Source organism: Canis lupus, chromosome 13, assembly GCF_011100685.1.
Source record: "Canis lupus familiaris isolate Mischka breed German Shepherd chromosome 13, alternate assembly UU_Cfam_GSD_1.0, whole genome shotgun sequence".
NCBI lineage: Eukaryota > Metazoa > Chordata > Mammalia > Carnivora > Canidae > Canis > Canis lupus.
The window spans coordinates 36,507,341-36,531,222 of record NC_049234.1 but is presented as its reverse complement, the minus strand read 5'-3'; the positions used below and the strand labels follow the sequence as shown (position 1 = coordinate 36,531,222).

Below are 23,882 nucleotides of genomic sequence, written 5' to 3'. Positions count from 1 at the left end.
AGAGAGCCTCTTGGGAAGGCCCTACTGTGGGACAGGAGCCCTGGGCTCTGGACCCAGCCTGTGCCGGGGTGAGGGTGCCCAGGCACCTCTCTGAGGCCTGAGAGTTGGTCCAGGTGACCTTGAAGACCCTTCACAGCTCTGAAGTTCAGTTCTTCTTGATTAAAATGCTGTGAGGAGGACAGGAGCCTGGCACAGGGAGCACCCAGGTGGGTGGAGGCTAGCTGACGAGGAGGTCCATGAGGTGAGGAGGGGTGGAAAGGAGACAAGCTCCAGGGTCTGAGTGAGGAAGGGAGCTGTGCGTCTGCCCTACAATGGGCATCACGCTCTCCCTTCCTGAACCCGGTTGGCTCAGAAACATGTGCAGGCAAGCAGCCTGCCAAATGGGGTACACGTGTGGGGGTCTAGAGGAGCAGGGCTCAGAAGTCTGGAGGTGCTCAGCGACCCGGGCAGCCTGAAGCCAAGGAGACAGGGAAATGAGACGGCAGGAGGCAGACACCTGGGCACAGGTGACTCAGCCCGGGTGACAGCTGCCTCCTCTCCTGCTGCTACAGGAGGTCATGAAGCATCTCACGAAGGCAGAGCTGACCGACCTCATCTGGACAGCCATCGAAGGCCTGGGCTCCGCCAGCCCCTTCCGCGTTCAGGCAGCCGCCGACATGCTGCTCACCACCATCAGGGAGCATGGGGCCAAGCTGGAGACCGTGAGTGGCTGGGGCGCCCACTCAGGGTGGGCCGGGGCAGGCGGGGGCAGAGGGACGCCCGGCAGTCAGCACCCTGGGGCTCGGGCCTCTGGGGGCCTCAGCTTGCCCCTGATGCAGGAGACACAGCACCCCCCCCCCCCGCCCCCCGGGCTGACAGGTTCCAGTGAAGGAAGGAAGGAATGGCCCCAGCAGGTGGGGCCCCGAGTGGTGTTTGCAGGGCCATGGGGCACGCGTGCACGGATGGAACAGCCGTTCCAGGCTCTGGTGTGGGACATGGGGGAGGAGAAGGCACAGACCCTTCTGGAAGTTCTCAGTCTCACGGAGGGGATAGACACAGATAAGGACTGGACAGCGTAGGTAACGCAAAGGCAACGATGTGCCCCCAGTGGGGTGCGGGCCCCTCCCCAGAAACAGGATGATCCATGCCAAGTCCTGCAGATGAGGAAGCCCCCCTGGTAGGCAACACTGGACCCAGGTGGGTGAGCAAGAGGGACCAGAGGTGGTCCCGGGGGGCCAGGCCAGCACGCACTGTGCTCGGAAGATGTGCAGCTGGTGTGTCTGTGCCTTCCAGGGACTGGGCCGTGTTGGGACAGAGTGGGAGCGCCTCTCACACTGTGCCTCGGGGGTGGGGCCTCGCTCCCCTCGGCCTGGGACCCCCCTCCTGGCCAGGCAGTGGGGCAGGGAAGTGCCGCCCTCAGACGTCCCTGCCGGCGCCTGGCCTCCCCCTCAGACCAGCCCTCTCCCCTCTACCCCGCCTCCCCGTAAGGTTGCCAACCTGGGCCGGGCCATCCACTTGCAGCTCTGCTCTGTCTGCATCCCCCAAGCCAAGGAAAAGGCTCTGCACGCCATCACCCTGCTGGCCCAGAACCACACCCCCGAGCTGGTGGCCACCTTCCTGGACTTCTCCGTACCCCTGGACAGGTGCCAGCCCCCCGCTGCCCTCAGCTCTGCCCTCCTGCCTGCCCCCTCACAGGGACCCCCAGGGCTCTGGGGGCAGGGAGGGAGCCCACGTACCCGTTCATTTACCGCCCAGCTCCCGAGGCAGGCTCCGGGGAGGCACCGCTCACCATCCATCCTGCGGATGTCACCCATCCTACAGGTGTCGCCCACAGAACTTCCCGCCGCCGCCACAACCTCAATCACTCACCTGTAGCCTCAGGGGGAGGGTGCCAGGCCCCGAGGTGTGCGCCAAGCAAGACCCCAGCCACCACCAAAGTCTCACCATCCTTCCTGATCCTCCAAGGACCTCCCTTTCCTCCCCGCCCCCCCCCCCCCCCCCCCCGCCGTGGCCACCCTGTAACTCTCATGGCGCAGGGGGCGGGGGGGAGCTGGCTTTCTCGTGAATTCCTCAGACCCCCAAGTCTGGAGGTGGGCCAGGGTCCTCTTCCTCCCCAAAATCCCAGCTCTGAAGCCCAGGTAGGTGCTCAGTCTAGCCCCCCAGCTATGCATCCATCAGGCACCTGCATTGCATCATCCCTGGGTCCTTGAAGGTGTCGCTCCCGGTCAGACACCGTCTCACTCCCCACCACCCCCCCGTCTGGATCTTGGGGTTTCCCTCACCCCGACTTCTCCATGCCTAGATCTCCTCTGCCCTGCACGGCCTCCAGTCCACCACCCACCTTCTCAGCGTCCCTTGCCGTTGGGAAGAGGGCGTCGTTCTCTCTGCGTCAGGTGGGAGTCTGGTGTAGATCACAGATTCCCTGGACGACCGTCCACCCCGATCTGTGTCATCCTAGAACACATCAGAGCCGTTACCAGTGCGTTTCTCCCCACGGCCCCTCCCATGTCCTGCGGTTTTTACGCTGCACAGGGGTCTGCATACATGTACCTCCCTTAGCAAGCGTGACTTCAGCGTGAAGTGGTGCCCGGCCCGGTCACATTTAATGCTGCAGGGGCTTGGGTTCCACTTTGTTCTCAGGATGACAGGAGCGCCTTGTGTCCACCTTCTCCCGTCGTGCCCGGTATGTGCTCCCTGTCTTACACGCGGCGTAGACCCTGGCTCTGATCTGTGATCCAAACTGCAAGTCCGTTTCTCTCAATAAGTGAGTGAAATCCTTCCTTTCACGTTCGTGGACACGACCGGTTTGTGGACTCTCCGCTCCGGCATCATGTCCCGTAGCCGTGTGCACCTGGCTTTGTCTGTTACCTTATTTTCTTTTTCTACAGGCTGTGTATTCTTTGATCCTTTTTTTTTTTTTTTAATTAAAGAAGAGGTGTATTTTTGCAGTAGGTGTCCCGATCCACCTTGATGCCCTCAACCCTTGTGTTCTTGTTTGAGCTTTCACTGTCTGGTCCATTGCTTTTTTTTTTTTTTTTTAAGATTTTATTTATTTATTCATGAGACACACAGAGAGGCAGAGACACAGGCAGAGGAAGAAGCAGGCTCCCTGCAGGGAGCCTGATGCGGGACTCGATCCCGGGTCTCCAGGATCATGCCCTGGGCTGAAGGCAGACCTCAACCGCTGAGCCACCCGGGTGTCCCAGATCCATGGGGTCTTTTCCGGCACCCCTACCGGGCCTGCACCTGCACATCACCACCTGCCCCCTGCTCCTCCTGCATTTTCAGCTGCGCATATTCAGGAGGTGGAAGTCTGCCCTCTGCTCACCTGCTCAGGGCCCCACATCGTTGCTCCTGGGTCCCCACAAGCGCCCTCCATCCTCCGCTGGAGGCTCTGGTCCTCTCGCCCCCGGACCCAGACTTGCCTCCGACAGACGCTGCTCCCGAGCGGCTCCCCTGTGCCTGAAGGACAGCCTGGCTGGACATAAAATCCTTGGTTCGCACTTTCTTTTATGGAGTATTTTTCAAGTGCTGCTCAATTGTCACCTTGCTTTGTATTGAAAAGTCTACAGATGATGATGTTTGTTTGTTTGTTTGTTTGTTTGTTTGTTTTTGCCTCTGTCTAGTTGGTTGCCTTTGTAAGAGGTCTTTCCACCTGGACACCTTGGAGGGTGTTTGCTTACCTTGGAAATGGAACAGTTTTATTAAGAAATATGTCAGAGTTGATCATTCTGTGTTCATCCTCCCAGGGACCCGGCAGGTCCTTAGAATATGTAGATTTAGGGCTTGCGTTCTTATTGCTTCTGGAAAGTTCTCTAGGTGATAGTTTTAAACAGCACGTCTGTTCCCCCGTGGCACTGGCCCTGCCACCCTGTTCCCGCCCTTCCCCAATCTCCAACACTTTCCCTCTGGTCCTTTTCCCAGTTTTCACAGTCGTCTTTCTGCTTTTGCCCCAACGCCCCTTAGCGAACGTCCTGTCCCTCTTGGGCATCTTGCATTTTTTTCCACTTCTGAGATAATTTTGTCCTTTTTTCTGCCTCTTTCCTGAACTCACTCAAACCCTCTTTTCCTTTCTTTGCTGAGGTTTGTTGGGGTTTTTTTTTTTTTCCTTTTTTTTTTTTTTTTTTTTTTTTTGAAGTTATAATTCACGGTGGGTCTGCCTGTTTCTCGTGCTGCTGTAGCAGAAGGAGCACCATCCGGGGTATTAGCCTCACGGCGTTGTCTGCACCGTGGCTGCTTTGGACGGGAGCTATTCCTCTTTTGTCATACACTGATTATATTTTTTTTCTGGGTTGTTGTTGTTTTGCAATAACTCGGTGTATCTGTTCATTTTGTTCCTGTTCCTATAAAACGCTGTTGGAGTGTTTTATAGGATTTCACGTTCAATGGCACCCTCTTCTGTTAGGAGAGCAGAGTCCAGAGAATTCAGTTGATTCTTTGTCTAGGCAGCAAGTGAAAGGTTCATACGTCCTCCTGTTTGGGGGTTGTTTTGGGGTTGGGTTTTTTGTGGGTTTTTTTGTTTTGTTTTGTTTTGTTTTGTTTTTAGTTCTCTTTTCTCCCATAGAGTTTTACATTTTCCTTCTCTTGCATGGTCCCTTTCACCACCCAATCTCCAAAGGCACCTGGTTCTTTTTCCCCTATTTCTCTCCCAGAGCTGTGCATCTTGGAGGCTGCCCAATCCCTTTCCCCGTGGTCATGCTCTTCTCTCTTTTCAAGCTGGGGATGGATTTCACCATCCTGGAGGTGAGTGGGCTCGACTCTGGGACTTTTATCTTGTTTGCTCTCAGTAATGTTGAGTTTGGGCATCCTCACAGTTTCCATGCAGTTTTACTTCTCCTCCCTCTTGCTCCACGTTGTCTTTCAGGGGTGGGGACCCTGGAGGCCACAGTTGTCTCCAGCTGCCCAGGAGGCTGTGGTTCACCTCGGTCCACGTTGCAATTTATACCCTATTTCCTCCCTTCTAAGAAGCACATTTTTCACATTTGAACATCGATAAGATGGGAATGCATCTTACGTCGTCGTCGAGTGTGCCCGACACCTGGACTCACAGTTACCCGGGGACGCTGTCAGCCTGGAACCACTTCAGATTTAAAAGTCTATGCCTGAGGCTTTCTTTGAGCCTCACTGCTGGTGTGAATTCAGACCCCGGAACAGGTTTTGTGATTCGGACTCTCCCAGTGAGGCCGGCGGGCTTCCTGGCTGTTTCCTTCTGCAGACAGTTGGGTTGGTTTCCATCATCCTTACGCTGGACATGCAGCCCTTGGGGGCCCACCTCTGTGATGGACGTAGATCCCCACCTGGAAGAATTTTTCTTTTTTAGAAACACTGGAAACAATGTGGCGTGTCCTGACACTGTGAACAAAATTGTGTAGTACGTAGCCTTCCAATATAATTTGGGTATGTGGCTTTTCCCCTCGACAACGCGTTTACGATTCATTCCGATATGTTACACAGAGTCGGAGTTCATTTGTTTTTGTTGCTGTTTGGTATATCGTGAATGCCGGTTACCCTTTCTGCCGCAGACGGACACTTGGGTTGTCCCCTGCTTGGGTATGTGGCTAAGGACCGCACCCACTTGCTCCTGCGCATCCCGATGCACATCAGCACTCCGTCTCCAGCATGCATGTGCGCGCGCGTGTGTATGTGTGTCTAGGACGCAAACGTCTGCACCACAAAGCCCTGCATGTACCCAAATTCAACAGGCACATCAAATCGTTTTCCAGAATGTTCCTGCCACCTCACACTCTGCCAGGGATTTTGGGGGGGACATTCTTGTTGCTTCACATCTTCATGCACCCTTAGCCCCAACTTCCTAGCAACTCATCAAAACATTAGCAACCCGGTGGTATGAATCGCACAGTGACATTCATCTGCAAGTTCCTAATTAAATAACGAAGCTGAACATCTTTTTATCTGCTTTTTTTTTTTTTTTTTTTTTTTTTTTGGCCATCTGAGTATCTCCTTTGGTGATCTGTTGGAGCATCCGACCCGTCCTCCTATTGGGTCGTCCCCTCTTTTTCTTATCAATTCCCGGGAATCCTTTATGTGATCTGGATTCAAGGCCTCTGTCGATTGTGTTAAAAGCATCTCCTCGCACTCTGCAGCTTGTCTTTTCACTCCCCGGATGTGCTTTTTGATAAAAAGGAGTTTCAGGTTCAATCACTCGCATCCACGATCTTACACGAAAAAAGTTCTGGTGATTGCCTTTCAAACACAGGTCTCCAGCCGACCCATAAGGGAGGTGGCTGCGGACGTGAGGTCGGGCTGCAGTTCTGTGGAACCGCCAGCATCGCTCAGTGACAGGCCTGCAGCCCGGATGCTCCCTCCCTCCCAGCCGAGCACCCGCAGGCCGCAGTCTGTCGCTAGCCTGTCCCCATGCTCACACCCAAGGTCCCAATTCCTATGACATCCTACAGCTTCTCCGCACCAGATACAGAAGGGCTTTCCCGCTCCTCCTTCCCCGACGCTGCCTCGGCTGCCCTCCGAGTGTGGCATTTCACATTCCTACGTGACCTTATGCTCGGCTTGCCAAGTTTTCTTTCTTTTTTCCCTGTGTTTCTCTTTTACCTTTTGATGACAACTCAGCTGCACGCCAGCGGCGTGGGCATGAGCCTTGGCTGTCCATCATCACTGCATGCGTGTCCTGCCTTAGTTTGGCTCTTACGGCGCTCATTCATTCCAGTGATCGAATGCACGCCGGTGAGGCCGACACCTGCACGAAGGCTGGGATCCAGGTCATGACCTCCAGCGAAGGACAGGGACAGCGGGGAGGACCACCAGTCCCCGGCCCCCAGCCCACCCCCACCCACCCACCCACCCAACGCTCGTCATTCCTTTCCCTTCTTTTTCACTTCATTGTGGCTAAACGTATTCCTAAAAACATGTTCTTGTAGTTTTTGCAATTTCACTGAAGAGTGTGGTGGTGGTGCCTGTAGTCTTTGGAGACTTGTTTCCTGACTTCCTGATGTTAACACAAATTTTTAGATGCAGGTCGTCTGTCGTAGTACAAATCCAGCAGCACCAGCTTCACTTCCTTGGGACTGCGTCACGTGGCTCTTCCCAGCCCTTTTTCATTGTTGTTGATGTTTAAATTAATAAGTCTTTGCTTTTGGAGCAGTTTGATATTTGTAGAGGACTTAGGCAGAGCATGCCCCGTCCCGGCCGCTTTCCTCCTCTGCTCACACCCTGCGTGGGGCGGCGGGCCCATACTGGTGCATCGTCGTTAACTGCGGCCCCACACCCAGCAGGGCTCGCTCCTGGCGCTGTTCGTCCCGTGGGCCTCGACAATGTGCAGTGACGTGGGGCCACCATCGCGTGTCCTGCAGGGTAGCGTCGCTGCCGGAAAAACCTTCCGTCCCCCCAACCCCTGGCAGCCTTTTACCGTCTCCGTGGTTTTGCCGTTTCCAGAAGGTCATGGAACTTGGAGCCGTGCAGCGTGTAGGCTTTCGGGCTGGCTTCTAGTCCTCAGCGATACACGTTTCGGGTTCCTCTGTCTTTTCGTGGCAACCGCTGTCTCCCCCGGGAACACCTTCTTGACTTGGCTCCCAGAAGCCCACGCCCGCCCGGCTCTCCTCCCACCACCTGGCCAGTCCAGCTCGGCCTCCTCGCTGGTCCCTCCTGTCTCCACATCTCTCAGCACAGGGCCACGGGGCTTGGTCCCCAGAGCTCCCTTCAGCTACACCCACCCCCCTGGTGGCCGCTTCCATTCCTTGGGGCTTTAAGTGTCCCCAAGCAGACGCCTCCTGAATGCTCAGCCCCGCCTGACAACCGCACCTGGACATCTGGGAGGCATCCCACACTGGAACCCCCTGGACACCCCACCCCCGCTGGCCTTCCCCTGAAACTGTCCTCTTGGTGGGCTTCCCCGCGGTGATGCCATCAGCCCAGCTTCTCAAGCCAAAGCCCTAGGGGCCACCTTGATTCCCCTGTCCACACCCAGGCCCCTCCTCCAGGAATCCTGTACCTCATCTGGCCACCCCCGCCCCATCCCCTCCAGCCCTGCACTCCCCCAAGTCGGGACATGGCCAGCACACATGGAGTCCCTGGCTGTTTCCAGGCGCCCCCATCCCTCCTAGCAGCGGTGTGGAGGCTTTAGAAATCAGTCGGACCACATCCCTCCTCTGCTGTGGACCCTCGGAGGCCCCCATTCAAAGTCCAGGCAACACCTTCCCAGTGGTGTCAAGGTCAGCACCTGGCCCCGCCATCTCATGGTCCTCCTCTCCCAGATCCAGTCTCTCCACCCCGACCAGGCTGCCGCCCTGCCGGGCCCAGGCGCACCAAGATCAGCTCTGTGCTGGGGCCAGAGGTTCCCCCCAGCCCCAGGGCAGCGTGGCTCCCCCTCACGCCCTCGGGTCTTGGCTGCCATCCCTTCTGGGTACAGGCCTCCCAGCCGTCCCCGAAAACCTGACCACAGCCAGATGCGCCTTCCTGCTGTCCCCCTCCCGCCCCACCCCTCCTCCACCCGATGCACTTAGTCTGACGCACCCTGTTTGCTGGCTGTGGGGCCGTATGAGGTCACTCCCACGCAGGCAAGGACTTTACCGGTCCTGTCACTGCTCTGTCCCCAAGCTCACTGCCCGCATGTGACGGTGCACGCTGGGCGCCCCTGCTCCTGCAGAAGCAGGTCACCTAAGCCTCCCGAGGCGGGCCCCATCCCAGAGACGCCCCCAGAGTCCCACAGAGCACGGACTGGTGCCCGGGTCCTTGTGACAACAATGTCAGAGTCCTTGGAGCTGTCGTGCCCACCCGGCCCAGGGTCCTTGCTGGAGCGGGGGTGGGGGCTTATCCAGGTCCCCACTGTGGCCCCCCCGCCCCTCCAGGGGCACCCCTGCCCTCCAGCCCCTTGCACCCAGCACTGGGGCCCGACAACCACCTAGCACAGGAAACAGGGCCGTCAGGGTCACTGACACCTCGGGAGCCCCCAGGACCCCCAGGCCCATGCCTGTGGACCAGGTGGGAAGGCCCCAGAACTCACCCAGACCACACCTGGCCTCCAGCCCCCGCTCATCGGTCAGGGGAGGGCCCGATCATTCCTCAGTTTCTCCACCTGCAAAAGGAGCACGAGGAGACTGTGAAGCTCAGCGCATACAGGTGGACGCCACCCACCGCCCCGACCCGGGTAGACCAGGGAGCTGGACCCCAGCAAACCCAGGCTAGGAGGAGGCGGCCAGGGCGGGCCTCTGGGCAGGTGTGCGGAGCGGGCACAGGCCAGGTGTGGAGGGGTGCTCTAAGCACAGGGGCGACGGCCCCGTGGAGGCCCGAGGCAGGACGGGAGGGCAGAGGGCAGAGGGCAGGGCTCAGCTGGACTTGTCCTGTAAGAACCTTGGAGCCACTGGGTGATGGAGTCAGGGTCTGTCGCTGGGGTACAGGGAGCCTGCAGGACGGACCCTGGAAGCAGGGGCCCCCGGAGCACGGAGCAGGGCGGCTGGCCCACCGTCTACTGGTGTCCCCCGGGTCCCCGCCACCCACCCTCACCCACAGGCCAGGGTCCCACGCAGGACCCATCCCCCCTCCCCAGGCCCTTGCGGCCCCCTCACGACTCCTCTTTGCCCACAGCCACGCCTTCTGCTTGTGGAGGGCCCTGGGGGCCGAGCAGCCCGTGAGCCGCCAGGTACTGGCTGTGCTGCTGGCCTGGCTGCAAGAGCGGGCCCTGCCCCCCGGGCCCCGAGACGGCAGCCCCCAGCCCAAGGACAAGCCCTGCCCACGCTCGCTCGCTGTGAGTCTCTGCCACTACCCCCGATGCCGCCCCCGCTGCCACCGAGTGGGGGCTGGCTTCACATGTGCACGGCCCTTCTGGCCACCGCTGTCCCCAGGGAGGGGCGGCCCCAGGGCCGGGCCGTGGAAGCCACCCTGTCCTGCGCGCACCCAGGAGGCAGGACTCCCCATGGGTGGCCTCGGAGCACAGGGCCTTCGGGAGGCAGGTTCAGGCAGAGGACGGCTGTGGGGACAACGGTGGGGCCCTCCGTCCACATTTGGGGTCTGGGGTTGTAGATCTGGGAGGCATCTGAGACGCTGCCTCCTGCAGCCCCCGTGCTCCCAGAGAAGCCCTCCAAGCCAGCTTCCCTCCTCACGGGGCCGCGGGAACAGGGGGCTCACTTCCCGAGCCGGCCACACCTGCCCTTGGTGGACTGTGACGAGGCAGCTGCAGTGGCCCGACCCCGTGTTTTTCCAGGCTGAGACACCCCCCACCCCAAAAGCCCCCCAACACACAGCAGCCCAGAGCTCCCCACGGCCCCTCCCCATCCGGGGCCCCTCAGACACCTGCGGCCTGAACACAGGTGTGTGATGGCAGAACATGGATGCAGAGGCCAAGTGCCCTCTGTGTGTCCGGCTCCCGCTCCTCCCGGACACCCCCAGCCCCGGGCTGATGCGGGCCCTTCCTCTCAGAAACCATACAGCAGCATGGGGTCAGCAGGGGGGCCTCCACTGTGTGCCGCCACACCCCAAGAACATTCTGCACCGAATGCTCCGAGGGGCACAGGGTGCCTCGGGGCCGCTGTCCGGTAGCTCTGCCTTCCAGGGCCACTTGTCCCCCGGCTGTGCCAACAGGGGTAGAGGCCCACCCGGCCAATCCTCCAGGGCCGCAGAGCAGGGGCGGGACGCAGGGGTGGCAGCCTGGGAGGGGGTTGCGGGGGAGGTGTCCGGGACGTGCCGGGTCGGAGGGCACAGGGAGGGGGCCGGAGGGACACCCAGAGATAGGGCCGCGGTCCTGAAGGCTGGGGCGGGAAGGACAGACAGGTCAGCCGTGCCCCTGCCCCCCACAGGCCATGAACATGCTGCATGAGCTGCAGTTTGCGCGGGAGTTCAAGAAGGCCGTGCAGGAGGCCTTCCCGCAGCTCCTCCTGGCCCTGCTCGCCCAGCTGCACTACACCCTGGAGCTGCACCTGCCCCAGGAGCCGCACCTGCCCCAGGAACCGCTCCTGCCCCAGGAGCCACACCTGCCCCGGGAGCCACACCTGCCCCAGGAGCCGCACCTGCTCCAGGAACCGCACCTGCCCCGGGAGCCACACCTGCCCCAGGAACTGCACCTGCCCCAGGAGCCCCATCTGCCCCAGGAGCCGCACCTGCCCCAGGAGCCGCGCTCAGCCCTGGAGCCGCAGCCCGGCCACGAGGCCCCAGAGGCCATGCCCAGCCCGCACAGGTAAGGCCAGGGGTGCTCCGCGGCAGGGGCAGGTGGCTCAGGGAGGCGGGCCACGCTCCCTCTGGAGCCTACGCGGGAGGACCCCCAGCCTCCTCCCCTCCTGGCACACCCGATGGTCTCCGTGCTCCCTGGCCTGCAGACGAGCTCCCCCCTCCCCCCCCCCCCCTCCTCCCCTGGTGAGCTCCCCTGCGTGTCTCTGTCCCGGTTTCCCTTTCCTCCAAGGACTCGGGTCATGCTGGACTAGGGCCCCCCTACTGGCCTCATCCTAACTCCAGTCCAGCCGCAAAGACCGTTTCCAAATAAGGTCCACATGTTGGGCGTTAGGACTCGGGTATAGTTTTCGGGGACACGGTTCAGCCCCGAACACCACCGTGGCCGGTGCAGCAGGCAGCACGGAGGGGACAGGGCAGGCACAGGGCTGTTTCCGGGCTACCCCAGCCGCTTGGCAGCACAGATACCCAGAGCCTGCTGGCATGTGGGGACCTCACAGGACAGCACTGCCACCCGCCCACACCAGCACCACGTCCTCCCGACTGTGGTCCTCGCAGGAATTCTGTGAGAGGGACGTTGTCTTGCCCACCGTACGCCTAAGGACACCAAGGCTCAGGGTCAGAGGGTTCCCCGGGACACGCAGCATGCCCGCGGCTGGGCTCGAGCTGGGAACAGCCCCACGGAGGCCCCCAGGCCCCTGGCCACTGCCCGACCCGGTACGCTCGCACCCCGCGCCCCTGCACAGCACGGCCGGGACCACGGAGGAGCGTCCACGTGCCGCCCCTGCCCTCGGCCCCGAGGCGGCCTGCCTGGCCCTCCCGCCGCCGGGCACGTCCTGGGAAAGCCAACAAGCTGCTCTTTGAAAGCCGCAGGGCGACTGTTCACTTGTTTGTATTATGATGTGCTTCGTGCAGTTTGTCACTTTGAACAGCTCTCCCCGAGCACGTCCCTGGAAAAAATGTCACCTCTTCTCATATTGCTCCTGAATTCGAATGTGCGCTGAAGTTCCTTTTTTATTCAGATCAACCATGCAAAATGCATGAATCTTCCCTAATAAGCTAATAAAACGTTCTCCTCCCAGAAACGTACGTGGGACGGCGACAGTGAGGAGGGAGCAGGGAGGCAGCTCCACCGGCCCAGCCAGCCCCGGCTCTCCTGCTCTGCCCCCTGCCCCCTGCCCGCTCAGGCCAGCCCCCTGCTCTCCTGCCCCTGCCCCCCTCACCCCACCCTGCTCACCCACCCTCCCCCTGCAGCCCAGCTCCCCTCTTCAAAACATGTCCACAGCCTCAAGCCCCCCTGCCCCTCCCCACTTAATTCAGAAAGAGCCAGATCCTTTCAGTGGCCCAGAGACCCCTCTCCCTCTGGCTCCCCATTGCCCCCAGGACCTCATTTCCTGCCACACACCCCTCACCCACACTGTCTGCTCCTGCCTCAGGGCCTTTGTACTTCCTGCTCCCTCTTCCTGGAATGCTCTTCCCCGGTTTCCTCACCTACTGCGAGTCTCTCCAAACACCTTCTCTAAAATAGGGGTCCTGCTCCCATTCTGCTGTTCCCCTCCAAAGGCCAGCACCACCTAGCAACTGTTATCAGCACCCTGCAGAAAGGGCTCCCCCAGAGAGCAGGGGTGTCCTCCCATCCCCCTGGAGCTCCCCCAGAGAGCGGGGGTGACCCCCGGCCCCCTGGGGCTCCCCCAGAAGCGAAGCTGTCCACCGGCCCCCCGGGGCTCCTGGGCAGCCCCCTCAGGCAGGCTGGCTGGAGCCGCTCAAGCAGCAGCCGCCCCTCCCGCCCCCAGCTCGGCTGCCTGGCCTCTCTCCCGTGAGTCCCCTCCAGGGAGGAGGGGGTGGCCCCAGGGGTAGTCCACTGGCTCTGACTGGCCTGTCTCAGATCACATGCTCACCCCTGAGCCGATCGCCTGGACCACAGGGGCGCGTGGAGCTCCTGGCCCCCACCTTACCCGGAGAGGAACCCAAAGGGGCCCACAGGAAGGACAGGCCGACCAGCAGCGATGCCCGTAGACAGCCGGGGGTGGCAGGGGGTGAGCAGCCGCTCCCAGGGCCTCAGAGGGCCTTGTCACCCAGGTGGGTCGCTGCCGTCCAGGCTCTGATGCCGGGCAGCTGGGATACCATCGAGGGAGACGCGGCCAAGGAGGGGATCTGGGCGCCCACTGCTGAGAGGCCGCCTGGCTTGCAGGTGCCCTGCCGCATGGGGTGGTGCAGGGCGCCGGGTGGCAGCCCAGTGGGCCTCGGGGCAGGCTCAGGCTACTCCTAGGGTGCTGAGGTCCCTGGCACCCTGCGGAGCTGGGCCGGCCTCTCGGACCAGCAAGTGGGGGATGTGGGCATGGCGGCCTCCCCCCGGCAGGGCTGCAAAAGCTCTGCCAACCCTTCATTTCCTTTGCATCTCTGACGACCAAAGCCCCTTTCTTTAGACACTGTAACTGCTTCAGTCAGTTCTCAGCTGGGTCCTCCTCCAGCCAACGTCCACCCCGCCCCACACCGGGGGGGTCCTTTCGTGTCTCCATCGTGCGTTGACTCTCTTCCATTCTCACGGAGCATCTGATTGCTCCTTATTTCAAAGACATTCTCTTGAACCACTTACAAGTACGAACAACACATTGTCCTTTTGGCCCTGGCTGCCAGGAAGCTCACCTCGAACGTCAGTTTCCAGCAGAGCCTGGTGCTTCCTTTTTGCTTCTCATCTCCTTCTGATTACTTGTCTTTTAAACTTAAAGCTTTAAAAGTAAATAAATGAAAATTAACGTAAAGCTTTAAGTTTAAAGTTTTTGTTTTTTTTTTTTTTTTTTTAATTTAAAACATGGTTCACAGTCCTGGATTTTGGCAGTTGAGGAGGAACTAAGAAGCCATCAGTAATGCTATGCTGTCTGGGCCTGAGTGTGCGATCTAAGCCCTCGTCCTAGCCTCCCCGACGAGCACTCTGTGTGATGGGCTGGTCCCTGCCCACACAGCTGGGAGGGGTGGTGGACTGGGCAGCCTCTGTCCTGGACACAACGCGATGAGGGGCCCTGGACAAGGGGCCGACACTCCTCTGGGCCTCGGTTAAGGTGAAGGGTTCGATTGCACGACCCCAGCCCCAGTTGTCCATCTGCCCCGTTGGCACGTTGTGGTCTCAGGGGCCCCGGGACCCGCAGGGAGGGGCTCACGTGGCACTATCCCAGCCCGTCCGCTCTTACCACCCTGGGGACCCCCGCAGCCCCGCCCTGACCTAGTGTCCTTTCCTGGCTCACCTGGCCCCGCTCCATGTTCCCTCCAGCTCATGGAGGAAGAGAAGCAGGAGGACTGGCAGACGGTCATCTTCGTCAGCATTTGCTAGGGGCCACCGTGTGCTCCACTGTTGGCACTTCCACTTCCACAGGCGCTCGCCAGGTCCCAGACCACACTGGTCACCAGAGATGGGTCTCTCTGCCTGGGAGCTCAGAGCCCCGGAGAAAGGCAGATGGGGTCAATGACAGCCCAGTGACAGATGGACAGATGGACAGGTGACACTGCGGAGAAGGCCCCAAGGGAGAAGAGTCACCGCCTCCACAGAGGATGACCCGGAGCGTGCCACCTGTCATGCGGTCCCCGAGGACCCAGCTCGGAGCCGAGACCTGAGTGATGGCTGAGCTCCCTGACTGGCGGAGGGGACAGGACGGAGGGGAGAGGAAGGAGGCCTCGAAGTCAGCTGCACACCGGGACACTGGGGAGCCACGGAGGGCTCTGTGCAGAGCGAGTGGCAGGGTCTGATGGGCACTGGGGAGGGTGGCCAGAGTGTACAGTGTCCCGGTGGGGGAGACCAAGGGCGGCCCTCCTGCGGCTCCCATGTGACCCGGAGACTCCCGAAAGGGCATCTGGACTCTTAGCCGAAAAGAGAAGCCGGGGCCTCATTTCCTCCTGGCGTTACTGGGGACGGCAGTGGACGGCGGCCGAGGCATCGGAGGGTCAGACGAATGCTGCCCAGGACGCCCAGCTCGGAGCCCACGGCGGGCTCCAGGCACCTGCACCTCCCCGCTCACCTCCACTCACCCACACCTGCAGCCAAGGCGGCGGACACTGGCGACATGAGAGATCCTCGCACGCGGGAGGACGGCCACCTCCCAACACAGCCCCCGCTGCGGGGGTGAAGGACGGTGCAGCGACAGCTCCTCAACATGTCAAACACAGGATCACCGTGGGACGCAGCAGCCCCCTCCGGGCAGGAGCCTCGGGGCAGGTGTGCACGCCGTGCGCACAGCAGCACCCTTCCCGGGAGCCAGGATGCAGAAGCCACCCCGGTGTCCGTCCACGGATGCAGGGATCAGGAAAACGTGGGCCATCCACACGATGCTGCGACTCGAGAGGCCCTCCCGACCCTGGCACGACAGGGCTGACCCGTGTCCTCACGTGCGCGCGCCCCTCGAGAACGGCCCGACCCAGGAGCCCACGCGGCACAAGGCTCCGCTCCTCAGAGGACCCTGGGCCACCACGCGCACGCGGACGGAGCCGGATGGTGGCGCCAGGGGCCAGGGGAGGGGCGTGGTGTTGACCGGGACAGTCTTCCAGGGCCGGACGTGAGATGCACTTGGTTCTGCCGAACTGTACACGCGGGAATGGGTAGGATGGGGAACGTGACGCCGCGTGCGTGCTGCCACAGTCCAAGTTAGCAGGGGCCCGCGGGGGCTCAGCGGCTGAGCGTCTGCCTTGGGCTCGGGGCGTGACCCCGGGGTCCTGGGATCGAGGAAGCCTGCTTCTCCCTCTGCCTATGTCTCTGTCTCCTGTGAATAAGTGGGCAAAATCTTTAAAAAAAAAAAAAAAAAGGCAGCAGAGGGACGTGCAGGGGGAGACAGGCCGTGCTGAGGTGAGGCTGAGGGGTCACGGCCTCGGAACCTGCATGGCCGGGCTCACACTCGAGGGCGTCTGCATCCGGGGGGTCTGGGGCTGCGTGGTGTCAGGCCACACGTGGGCCTGTGCACAGCCGGGCGTCCCGGGCTGCGGGTGGTTCCAGATTTCAGGGCCCTGCAGGGGCCGCTGATCCCCCGGGAACGCCCACGTCAGCCGAACACCGTCTCCCCGGAGCCCCGATCCCACGCACGCTGACGCCCTAGGTGCCCCGGGGACCCGAACCTTCCAAGAGTCGCCCCAGAAGGGACGAAGCGCTACTCTGCCTTGAGGTCCCCTTCTCCTGAAACTGCCGTCACTCTGGCCGAGATTGCTGCTCTTCAAGCAGGCGTGGGGGGCAAGGCGTGGGGGCCGTGTGGCACATCTGGGGGTGACACGACAAGCCAGCTGGCATTTGCGCTGATGCCGCCGGGGCCTCCGGCCGAGTAGGACTCCGTCCCTTGACACTGGGTTTGGCTCAGAACCGTGCTTGGTCCAAGCTGACGCCTCACGCGGGGGGCTTTGCTCACACACCCAGGGCGATTCGACGGGTGACGCAGGGCCGGACCTCAAGGGACGGGGCACAGGGTGGCTGGGGTGGGAACACAGGCCACTGTGCGGGGCCGCCCTGCTCTTCCAGGGCCGGCTCCCCAAGGCCGGCCTGCAGTGCGGGGGGGCAGCCCTGGGGGCAGGCTGGAAGCCAGGCTGCGACGGGGTCCGGGCCCGTGCCCCACCTGGCAGCTGCCGAGCACACGATGGCGCCGGGCTCCATGTCTGGCATCCTTTCTTGCTCACGTGCATGTGCCCTGTGGAACCTGTGTCCCCTGAAGGCAGAGGAGTGTCCGGAGGGGCAACCGGACACTCCTCCGGGCTTCCTGGCGCCGTGCTCCCCAGCTCTCCTCCTCGCTCCCCACGTCTAACGGCATCACCCCCCAGGGCTCAGCCTGGACCCTCCGTACCCTGTGCTGTGGGTGCCCACTGACCTCCGAAGCTCCCTCCAGCCCCGGCCCTGGCCCCGGAGCCGCAGCCTTGGAAAGCCAGCCACGGACGCGTCCGGGTGTCCCCTGAGGGGCTCCAAGCCCTCCTCACACTCCCATGCACACAGCTGCCACAGCTGCCCCCCACTTCTAAAGGGGCAGCCCCCCGGGCTCCTGCCCCAGCAACAGACCCTAGAGCCTAGGCCCGGGGTCTGAATGGACTCTGTCCCCTCACCCAGCACAGCTCCCACCCATGCCAGGCCTCACCCCCAGGGAGGCCTCGGGGCTGCAGGGGCCCTAAGCCAAGCCAAGACTAGAGCCAGAATGTACCCTTCCACCCGGGGCAGTGGGCACCCTCCCCGGGGCAGGGCTGGCCAGTGACCCCCTGATTCCAGGGCAGCAGGCACCCTCCCCGGGGCAGGGCTGGCCAGTGACCCCTCAATTCCAGGGCAGCGGGCACCATCCCCAGGGCAGGGCTGGCCAGTGACCCCCCTGATTCCAGGGCAGGGGGCAGTGGGCACCCTCCCCGGGGCAGGGCTGGTCAGTGACCCCCCCGTCCCACTGCAGCACATCCCTAGAAGCACTGAAAAGCCTGCTGTCCACCACGGGCCACTGGCAGGACTTCGCTCACCTGGAGCTGCAGGGCGGCTGGAAGCTCTTCTCCACCATCGACACCTACCCACAGGGCGTGAGTCTCCTCGCCAGGTAGGCAAGGGGCCGGGGCCTGACCCACGCCACCACCTGTCCAGGAAGCTGGGCGTACCAACCCCGGTGCCCCCCAGGACCTGCCTGGGTGCACAGCCCAGGGACCTCCACATGTGAGGCATGGAGGGCGGTGCCCCCTGTGCCCGTCACGCGCTCGCCCACCGGGAGCCTGCAGGGTCCACCCGGCCCAGGCCGCCCAGGGGCCTGCTGCTCTGCTTCCCGTGCACCAGCCCAGGTCCGGACCCTGAGGGCGGCCAGGGGGGCAGAGGGACAAAGAAGGGGTGCCCGCCCACCTCTGGCCCCTCAGCCCCAGCTAGGCCTCCCCGTCACCCCAGGGCCATGGTGCAGAACCACTGCAAGCAGATCAAGGCCGTGACCAGCCAGCTGCTGCCCAATCTGCAGAGCAAGGAGGCGCGGGAGCGGAAGGTGGCCATCCTCATCCTCACTGAGGTAGGGGCCCGGGCGGGGGGCCTGCGACACAGCCGCCGCCGCCTCCAGCTGCCTCAGTGCCCCCACCAGGACCTTGCCTGGACCGAGGCCCACCTCACACCCCCTCCTTCCCGCATCTGGCTCCAGGGCGGTGCACGGTCTGGGGCTCCTGGGGCCCCCCACTTCTCAGGCCCCCGTCGGCCTGTGGCCGGGGTGAACCTGTCTCTCCCCTCGCCCTCCCCAGCCCGACCCCTACAGGGCTGGTCAGTCGGCAGAACTGGGCTCAGGTCCGCCCTGGGACCAGGAGGCCAAGGGGGCACCGGTTAGACCCAGAGAGGTGCAGGGCTGTGGCGGGGCTCGGGGCAAGGCGTGGGGGCCGTGTGGCGTCTCCATGACAGACATCGAGCCCCGTGCCACTCCCCACCCCCCCAGCAGCAGGAACATCTAAGCCACTGTCCACAGGGCTCTGTCCCCAGATGCCCCCTGAGCCAGGCTAGTGCTGTCCCCTGACCCCAGCCTCGCTGTGTGACATCGGGCCAGGCCCTTTCCCCCTCTGGCCTCGGCTTCCCCAGCTATACATGGAAGAGTTGAACCAGCTTGGAGGGGGTTTCAAATACTCACTAACCTAGACACCCAGAGGGTGCTGATCACCTGCCCGCCCCCCGCCCCCAAGCCCCTGCCAGACCTGGCCCTGGAGCCCTGCTCCCAGACGCACATGGAGGCCCCTACAGGAAGGTGCCAGGCCTGACCCGCCTGCCCTTGGGGGCTGCCCCAGTTCCTCTACAGCCCCACCCTGCTGGAGGTACTCCCCAGGCAGGCTGCCCTGATTGTACTGGCCCGAAGCCTCAGGGACCCCAGCCCCGAGGTCCGCGTGTTGAGCCTGCAGGGCCTGGGAAACATCCTCTTCCACCCAGAGAAGGTAAGGGCCCGAGGGACGTCGCCACTGGCACACGCCCTCCAGAGCGCCTGGGTGCGGGGGTCTGGAGGGGCCTCCTGGGTTGGACGCTGGGCCTCAGTGTCCTCATCGGTAGATGGGCTTGGTGATGGCCCCTCGGCAGGGTCATGGGAGGGGCTGAGTGTCTATCCCCCCGACGTCGTCTCCTCCACACCCAGGAGACACTGAGCACTATTGCCGGCTCCAGGGGCCTGGGGGGCTACCAGGCGTGCACCCACAGCTGCCAGAGGGGAACTTGCCCTGAGAATCTCAGGGGAGGATCCTCCCATCCCCTTCCCGCCCCGCTTCACTGTAGCAGCCCCCTCCCATGGTGAACAGCCGGGGGCATCAGCAAACAGGCAGGAGAGAAGGCCCGCGACACTGCCCTGGGCACCTGGCCACCCCACTGGGGCCCCCAGCTCAGCCCTGACATGCCTGCCGTCGCCCCGCTGTGGGATCCGAGGGCACCCCCAGTGGTGGAGCACCCGGGTCCCTCCCGGCCTCACCCCGCACTAGCAAGTTTCTTCAGCCTTGGGCCTGACTCAGTGCCCGTCTCTGTACCGTGGGAGGGGTCACACGTGCGGGGCGGAGACCACGCGTGTGCGGCACAGGGGGCACCTCCAGCCGTCTGCTGTCGCGGGCTGCGGCCTTTCCTCCGCAGCTCGCGGACCGGCCAGGCCAGTGGCTGCCGTCCACCGTGCGATAGAAACGTCAGGTTAGAGAAAGATACTTTCTCACCTGATCCGGAGCGCGCAGCCCTCACCCCCTGCACCGGGAGTCCTTGGCGACACCCCCCCACATCGGGAGCCCTCGGCCCCCCGCCTCCTCCATCGGGAGCCGTCGACCCCCCACCCCCTTTCCTCCATTGGGAGTTCCTCAACCCCCCCACCCTGCCTCCTCTATCGGGATCCCGCGGCCCCCCCCTCCATTGGGAGCCCTCGGCCCCCCGCCTCCTCCATCTGTCCCAGAGGCTGCTTGAACACCCAAGAAGACAAGAGGCCCCGACCCCACCTCCACTCCTGAACATAAGGATTCTCAGGGCTTGTGGGAGAAAGCGTCCAACGGCAGGGGCGCCACAGGAGGGCCAGGTTCTGAAGACATTCTGCGGCCTCGCCTGTCACTCCACCTGGGTCCCATTCTGCTCACCGCGCACGTCCCCACGTGGTTAAGAGGAGATCTCCCTCAGGGTCACTGCTGGCAAAGCCCTGCGCCCTGCACATGACATGTTGTAGGTACTGAGTAAGGGCCAACAGCACTTCTTCACTGGTCTGTCCATCCACTCGTCCACCCACCCATCTACCCACCCATCTACCCATGCCAGCCGGCCACCCAGCCAGACAGCCACCTACTCACCCATCCATTTGTCCATCTGTGTGTCCATCTACCTATCCACCCATCCACCCACCTCTTCATCCACCTCCCCACTCATCCATCCATCCATCCATCCATCCATCCATCCACCCATCCACCCTCCCATCCACCCTGCATCCATCCATATACCTATCCATCCATCCCTCCATTCGTCCATCTGTCTGTCCATCTACCTACCCATTCATCCACCCACCCATCCACCTACCCACCACCCATCCACCTACCCACCCATCCACCCATCCACTCATCCGTTTGTCCATCTCATCTACCTATCCACCCTTCCACTCGTCCATCCAGCTGTATACTCACCCATCCATCCATCTATCCACCTATCTGCCCATCCATCTGTCCATCCACCCATCCATCCACCCACTCATTTGTTCCTTGGGTCCTTCATTTATGATTTATTCTTTCATTATTTTCTGCTCATTCTTTATATATTATACACTCACTCAGTTATTCACATTCGCTCTGACATTCACTCAGTCGGTCAGTGGACTAGTCGGTCAGTCGGTGAATCATCCGTACACCTTCCTCCAGCTGTTCCTGCAGGCAATCAGTAGGAACCTTCCATGTGTCTCTGCGCCACACTGGCTGGGGTCCTGTGGGGAATGGAGAAGACAGACAGGAGGGCCGCCACCCGGACGGCCAGGGCCGGGGAAGGGGCATGGCTCCCCAGTGGGGGGTGGGCCGGTGGCCACAGCGGGGCTGGGGGACGTGCGGATCCAGAGCACTGCCAGCCAAGGAGGCCTGCTGGGGTGGGGCCAGGACCAGCCGACCTGGGCAGGGATGGGGCAGGCCCAGGGCTGAGGGGGGTCAGCAGTCAGGGCCCCCACGCCAGAGCCTGTTCCCACCCGCCGGTGCGCGCCTTCTCGGCCACCCCTCTGCCATCAAACAGAGCCCACCAGCTGCGTAGTGGCCCGCGTGCGAGGAGGCCCGACGTGAAGCCCACACAGAAGAGCCAAGCTGACTGGGGCTCTAGCCCCCCAGCCCTGCGGCCGTCCTGGTCTGCGGTCTCGGGGACGCAGGCTCCTCCCGATGGCCCCGCGGCCCCGCCCCGCTGCGCCCCTGCGGCCGGGGGCTGCCCTCACCACCACTGCGGCCACTCCAGTCAGCAGGCACACCCTACCCCTGGGGGCACCACCTACAAGGGCTTCGCTCACTTCTGCTCTGGGCCGACGGCCCGCGTGGGGAGGCGAGGCGGGGGATCCCCGTCGGGGCACCTGTGCGGCCCCCACAGCAGGCGCCCTCCTGGCGAGACGCCTTTGGTGCCCGACGGACACCGCGTGAAGACGCCATCGCCATCACGCCGCAGGACACCCGCCCCTGAAAGCAGCACAGGTGTAGCCGGGGAGGCGGGCAGCCCGGCAGGCAGCAGCCCCCCCACTGCCACCCCGTGAGGTCACCGTGGGGCCCCTCAGCCGGCCCATCCGCACGCGGGGCTGCATGACCTCCATCCCCTGGGCCCGGGACGCCTCGCTCGTTTGGTTCCCCCCCACGCTGCCCCTACATCCCCTCAGCCTCCCGTCCCTGGCGTGGCCCTGGGCCCTGCCCCCACCCCCTCCTTGCCACGCCCCTGCTGCCCTTCTGCAGCCTTCCCGTACGCCTCCTGGCCAATTGTCCCCAGATCCGAATCCCGCCCCCTGCCCGTGACTCTGCTCGGACCCTCACCCGCATCTCGAACACGGCGTGTGCACAACACACAACTCACCCCACCCCAGACGGGTACCTCCTGTGACCCTCATCTCCGCTGATGGGGACCCCAGACCTAGGGGCCATCCAGGCAGTGGGAAAAAGCCCCAAGCAAACCCAGAATCTACCTGTTCTGCCACTGCCCTGCTGCCCTCCCTGAAGCCACCAGCACCACCCCCAGACACTGCACCCCCTGCCTGGTCCCAATGGCCGTCCCTTCTCCTGCCCCGGAGGCTCCCCCAGCAGCCAGCAGGCTCCTGTGACGATCTGAATCCATCTGTCCTCCTCTCACCAACAGGGCAGGCACACTCCTGCCTCAGGGCCTTTGCACATGCTGCTCCCTCTGCTTGAATGCTTTTCCAGCACCACCATAAGCATTTCCTCCATTGTCACCTTCTTGGTGACACCTTTTCTGACCCTACTTACTTAAAGTAACCCTGCTCCACGCCCCGCCCTGCTCCATCTTCTCTCCCACGGCTTGCCCCCCCCCACCTCTGGCACACATTGGGTGGCATGTGCTTTGTTTTCTGGTCCCCCCGCCACGAGAACCCCATTCTGCTCGTTCCATCCCAGCCCCCGCGCTGCGCCCAGTAGGTGCTCAGAAAGCCTTGCTGTCAAACGACTCACTGGCTGAAAATTTAATACCGTAAAACCAGACAGAGCTCAGGAAGCCACCAAGGCGGCCTAAAACTTGTCTTAACGTTGTAAAAATCGCCCTGGCCTTCCACCGTCACTGACAAGGGGCCCGATGGCGGGAAACGTCCATTGGCTGCCGTGTTGTGTCCATTCATCCAGACGCTCCGGGAGCGCCGGGCGAATGGCAGGGGCGACGGCATTGGCCGGAAATGGACTCAGTCGTCTTGACAGTCGTGCAAAAGTGGGAAGTGGTCACTGTGGTGCAGGAGGTGCCGAGCCGCCTCTAGTGCACCCACCGACCCCGCAGTGGGAGGAGCCCGTGACCCCAGATGTGCACACCTGGCTGACCTCATCTCGTCCCGCCCCCAGGCCCCGGCTGACCCACCAGGAGGCCCCCTCCCCAGGAATGGGGGCGCAGGCAGGGCGCAGCAGAGGAAAGGGGGAGGGTGGTCTCCAGGACTGGGCGAGGGGCCCTCCGGCCAGCATGGGGACAGGAGAAGGTGGGGGCCACCTAGCAAGGGGGTAACATCCCTGAAACCAGGACGGGAAGCCGTGTCCGCGACCACACAGCTCGCAGCGCGCAGACCAGGGAGGAGCACGGCGGCTGCGTGTGCAGGGCCAGGGTGGGATCCCTGCGAGGCTGGGCGGACAGGGCCGGGCGGGCACGCGGGGGACCGTGCGGGTGCCCGGGGCCAGGAGAGGGGCTGGGAAGGGCCGCAAAGGGAGGGTCTGCGCTCGTGCTAGGTGCAGCTAGGTCCAGGGGGCAGGGCTGGGGCAGGACGTGGGCGCAGCCAGTCCCCGTGGCCTCAGCCCCCCGTCCCCTCCGTCGCCCCCAGGAAAGCCTGCTCCGCAGACAGCTGCCGCCCTTCCTCGACGGCTTCTTCCAGAACAACGAGCAGGTGGTCGTGCAGGTCATGGGCACCGTGTCGGACGTGCTGCACCGCCTGGGCGCGCACAGCGCCGCCGCCCAAAGCCTGGGGGTCGCCATCAACGCCCGCTCCTTTTTCGACGACGTGAGTGCACCCGGGCAGAGGCGGGGTCTCCCTACTTGTGCCTCTCCTGTGCTGCCCCCTGGTCCTCAGAGGCAGGGGGACCCGGCTGCCCTCCACCTGGGCTGGGGAGACGAGGTCCCCAGGGGTGGGCGGTGGGGACACCTGGGTGTGCACAGGGCACTCCTG

The 23,882-nt window shown here is 62.8% G+C and overlaps 1 protein-coding gene across 7 annotated transcripts in view; it reads left to right on the top strand.

Moving 5' to 3' along the window:
* The window catches only part of MROH5 (maestro heat like repeat family member 5), a 70,965-nt gene that overhangs the window by 43,235 nt on the left and 3,848 nt on the right, over positions 1-23,882 (top strand). For 6 of the 7 annotated variants that reach the window (XM_038555650.1, XM_038555648.1, XM_038555647.1 and 3 more), the window contains exons 18-25: positions 552-701; positions 1,468-1,622; positions 9,535-9,694; positions 10,743-11,119; positions 17,505-17,642; positions 17,978-18,092; positions 18,847-18,990; positions 23,541-23,717. In XM_038555650.1, the coding sequence (XP_038411578.1) occupies positions 552-701; positions 1,468-1,622; positions 9,535-9,694; positions 10,743-11,119; positions 17,505-17,642; positions 17,978-18,092; positions 18,847-18,990; positions 23,541-23,717 (1,416 nt within the window). The remainder of the gene's footprint in view (positions 1-551; positions 702-1,467; positions 1,623-9,534; positions 9,695-10,742; positions 11,120-17,504; positions 17,643-17,977; positions 18,093-18,846; positions 18,991-23,540; positions 23,718-23,882) is intronic. The other variant, XM_038555646.1, reaches the window with a different exon arrangement.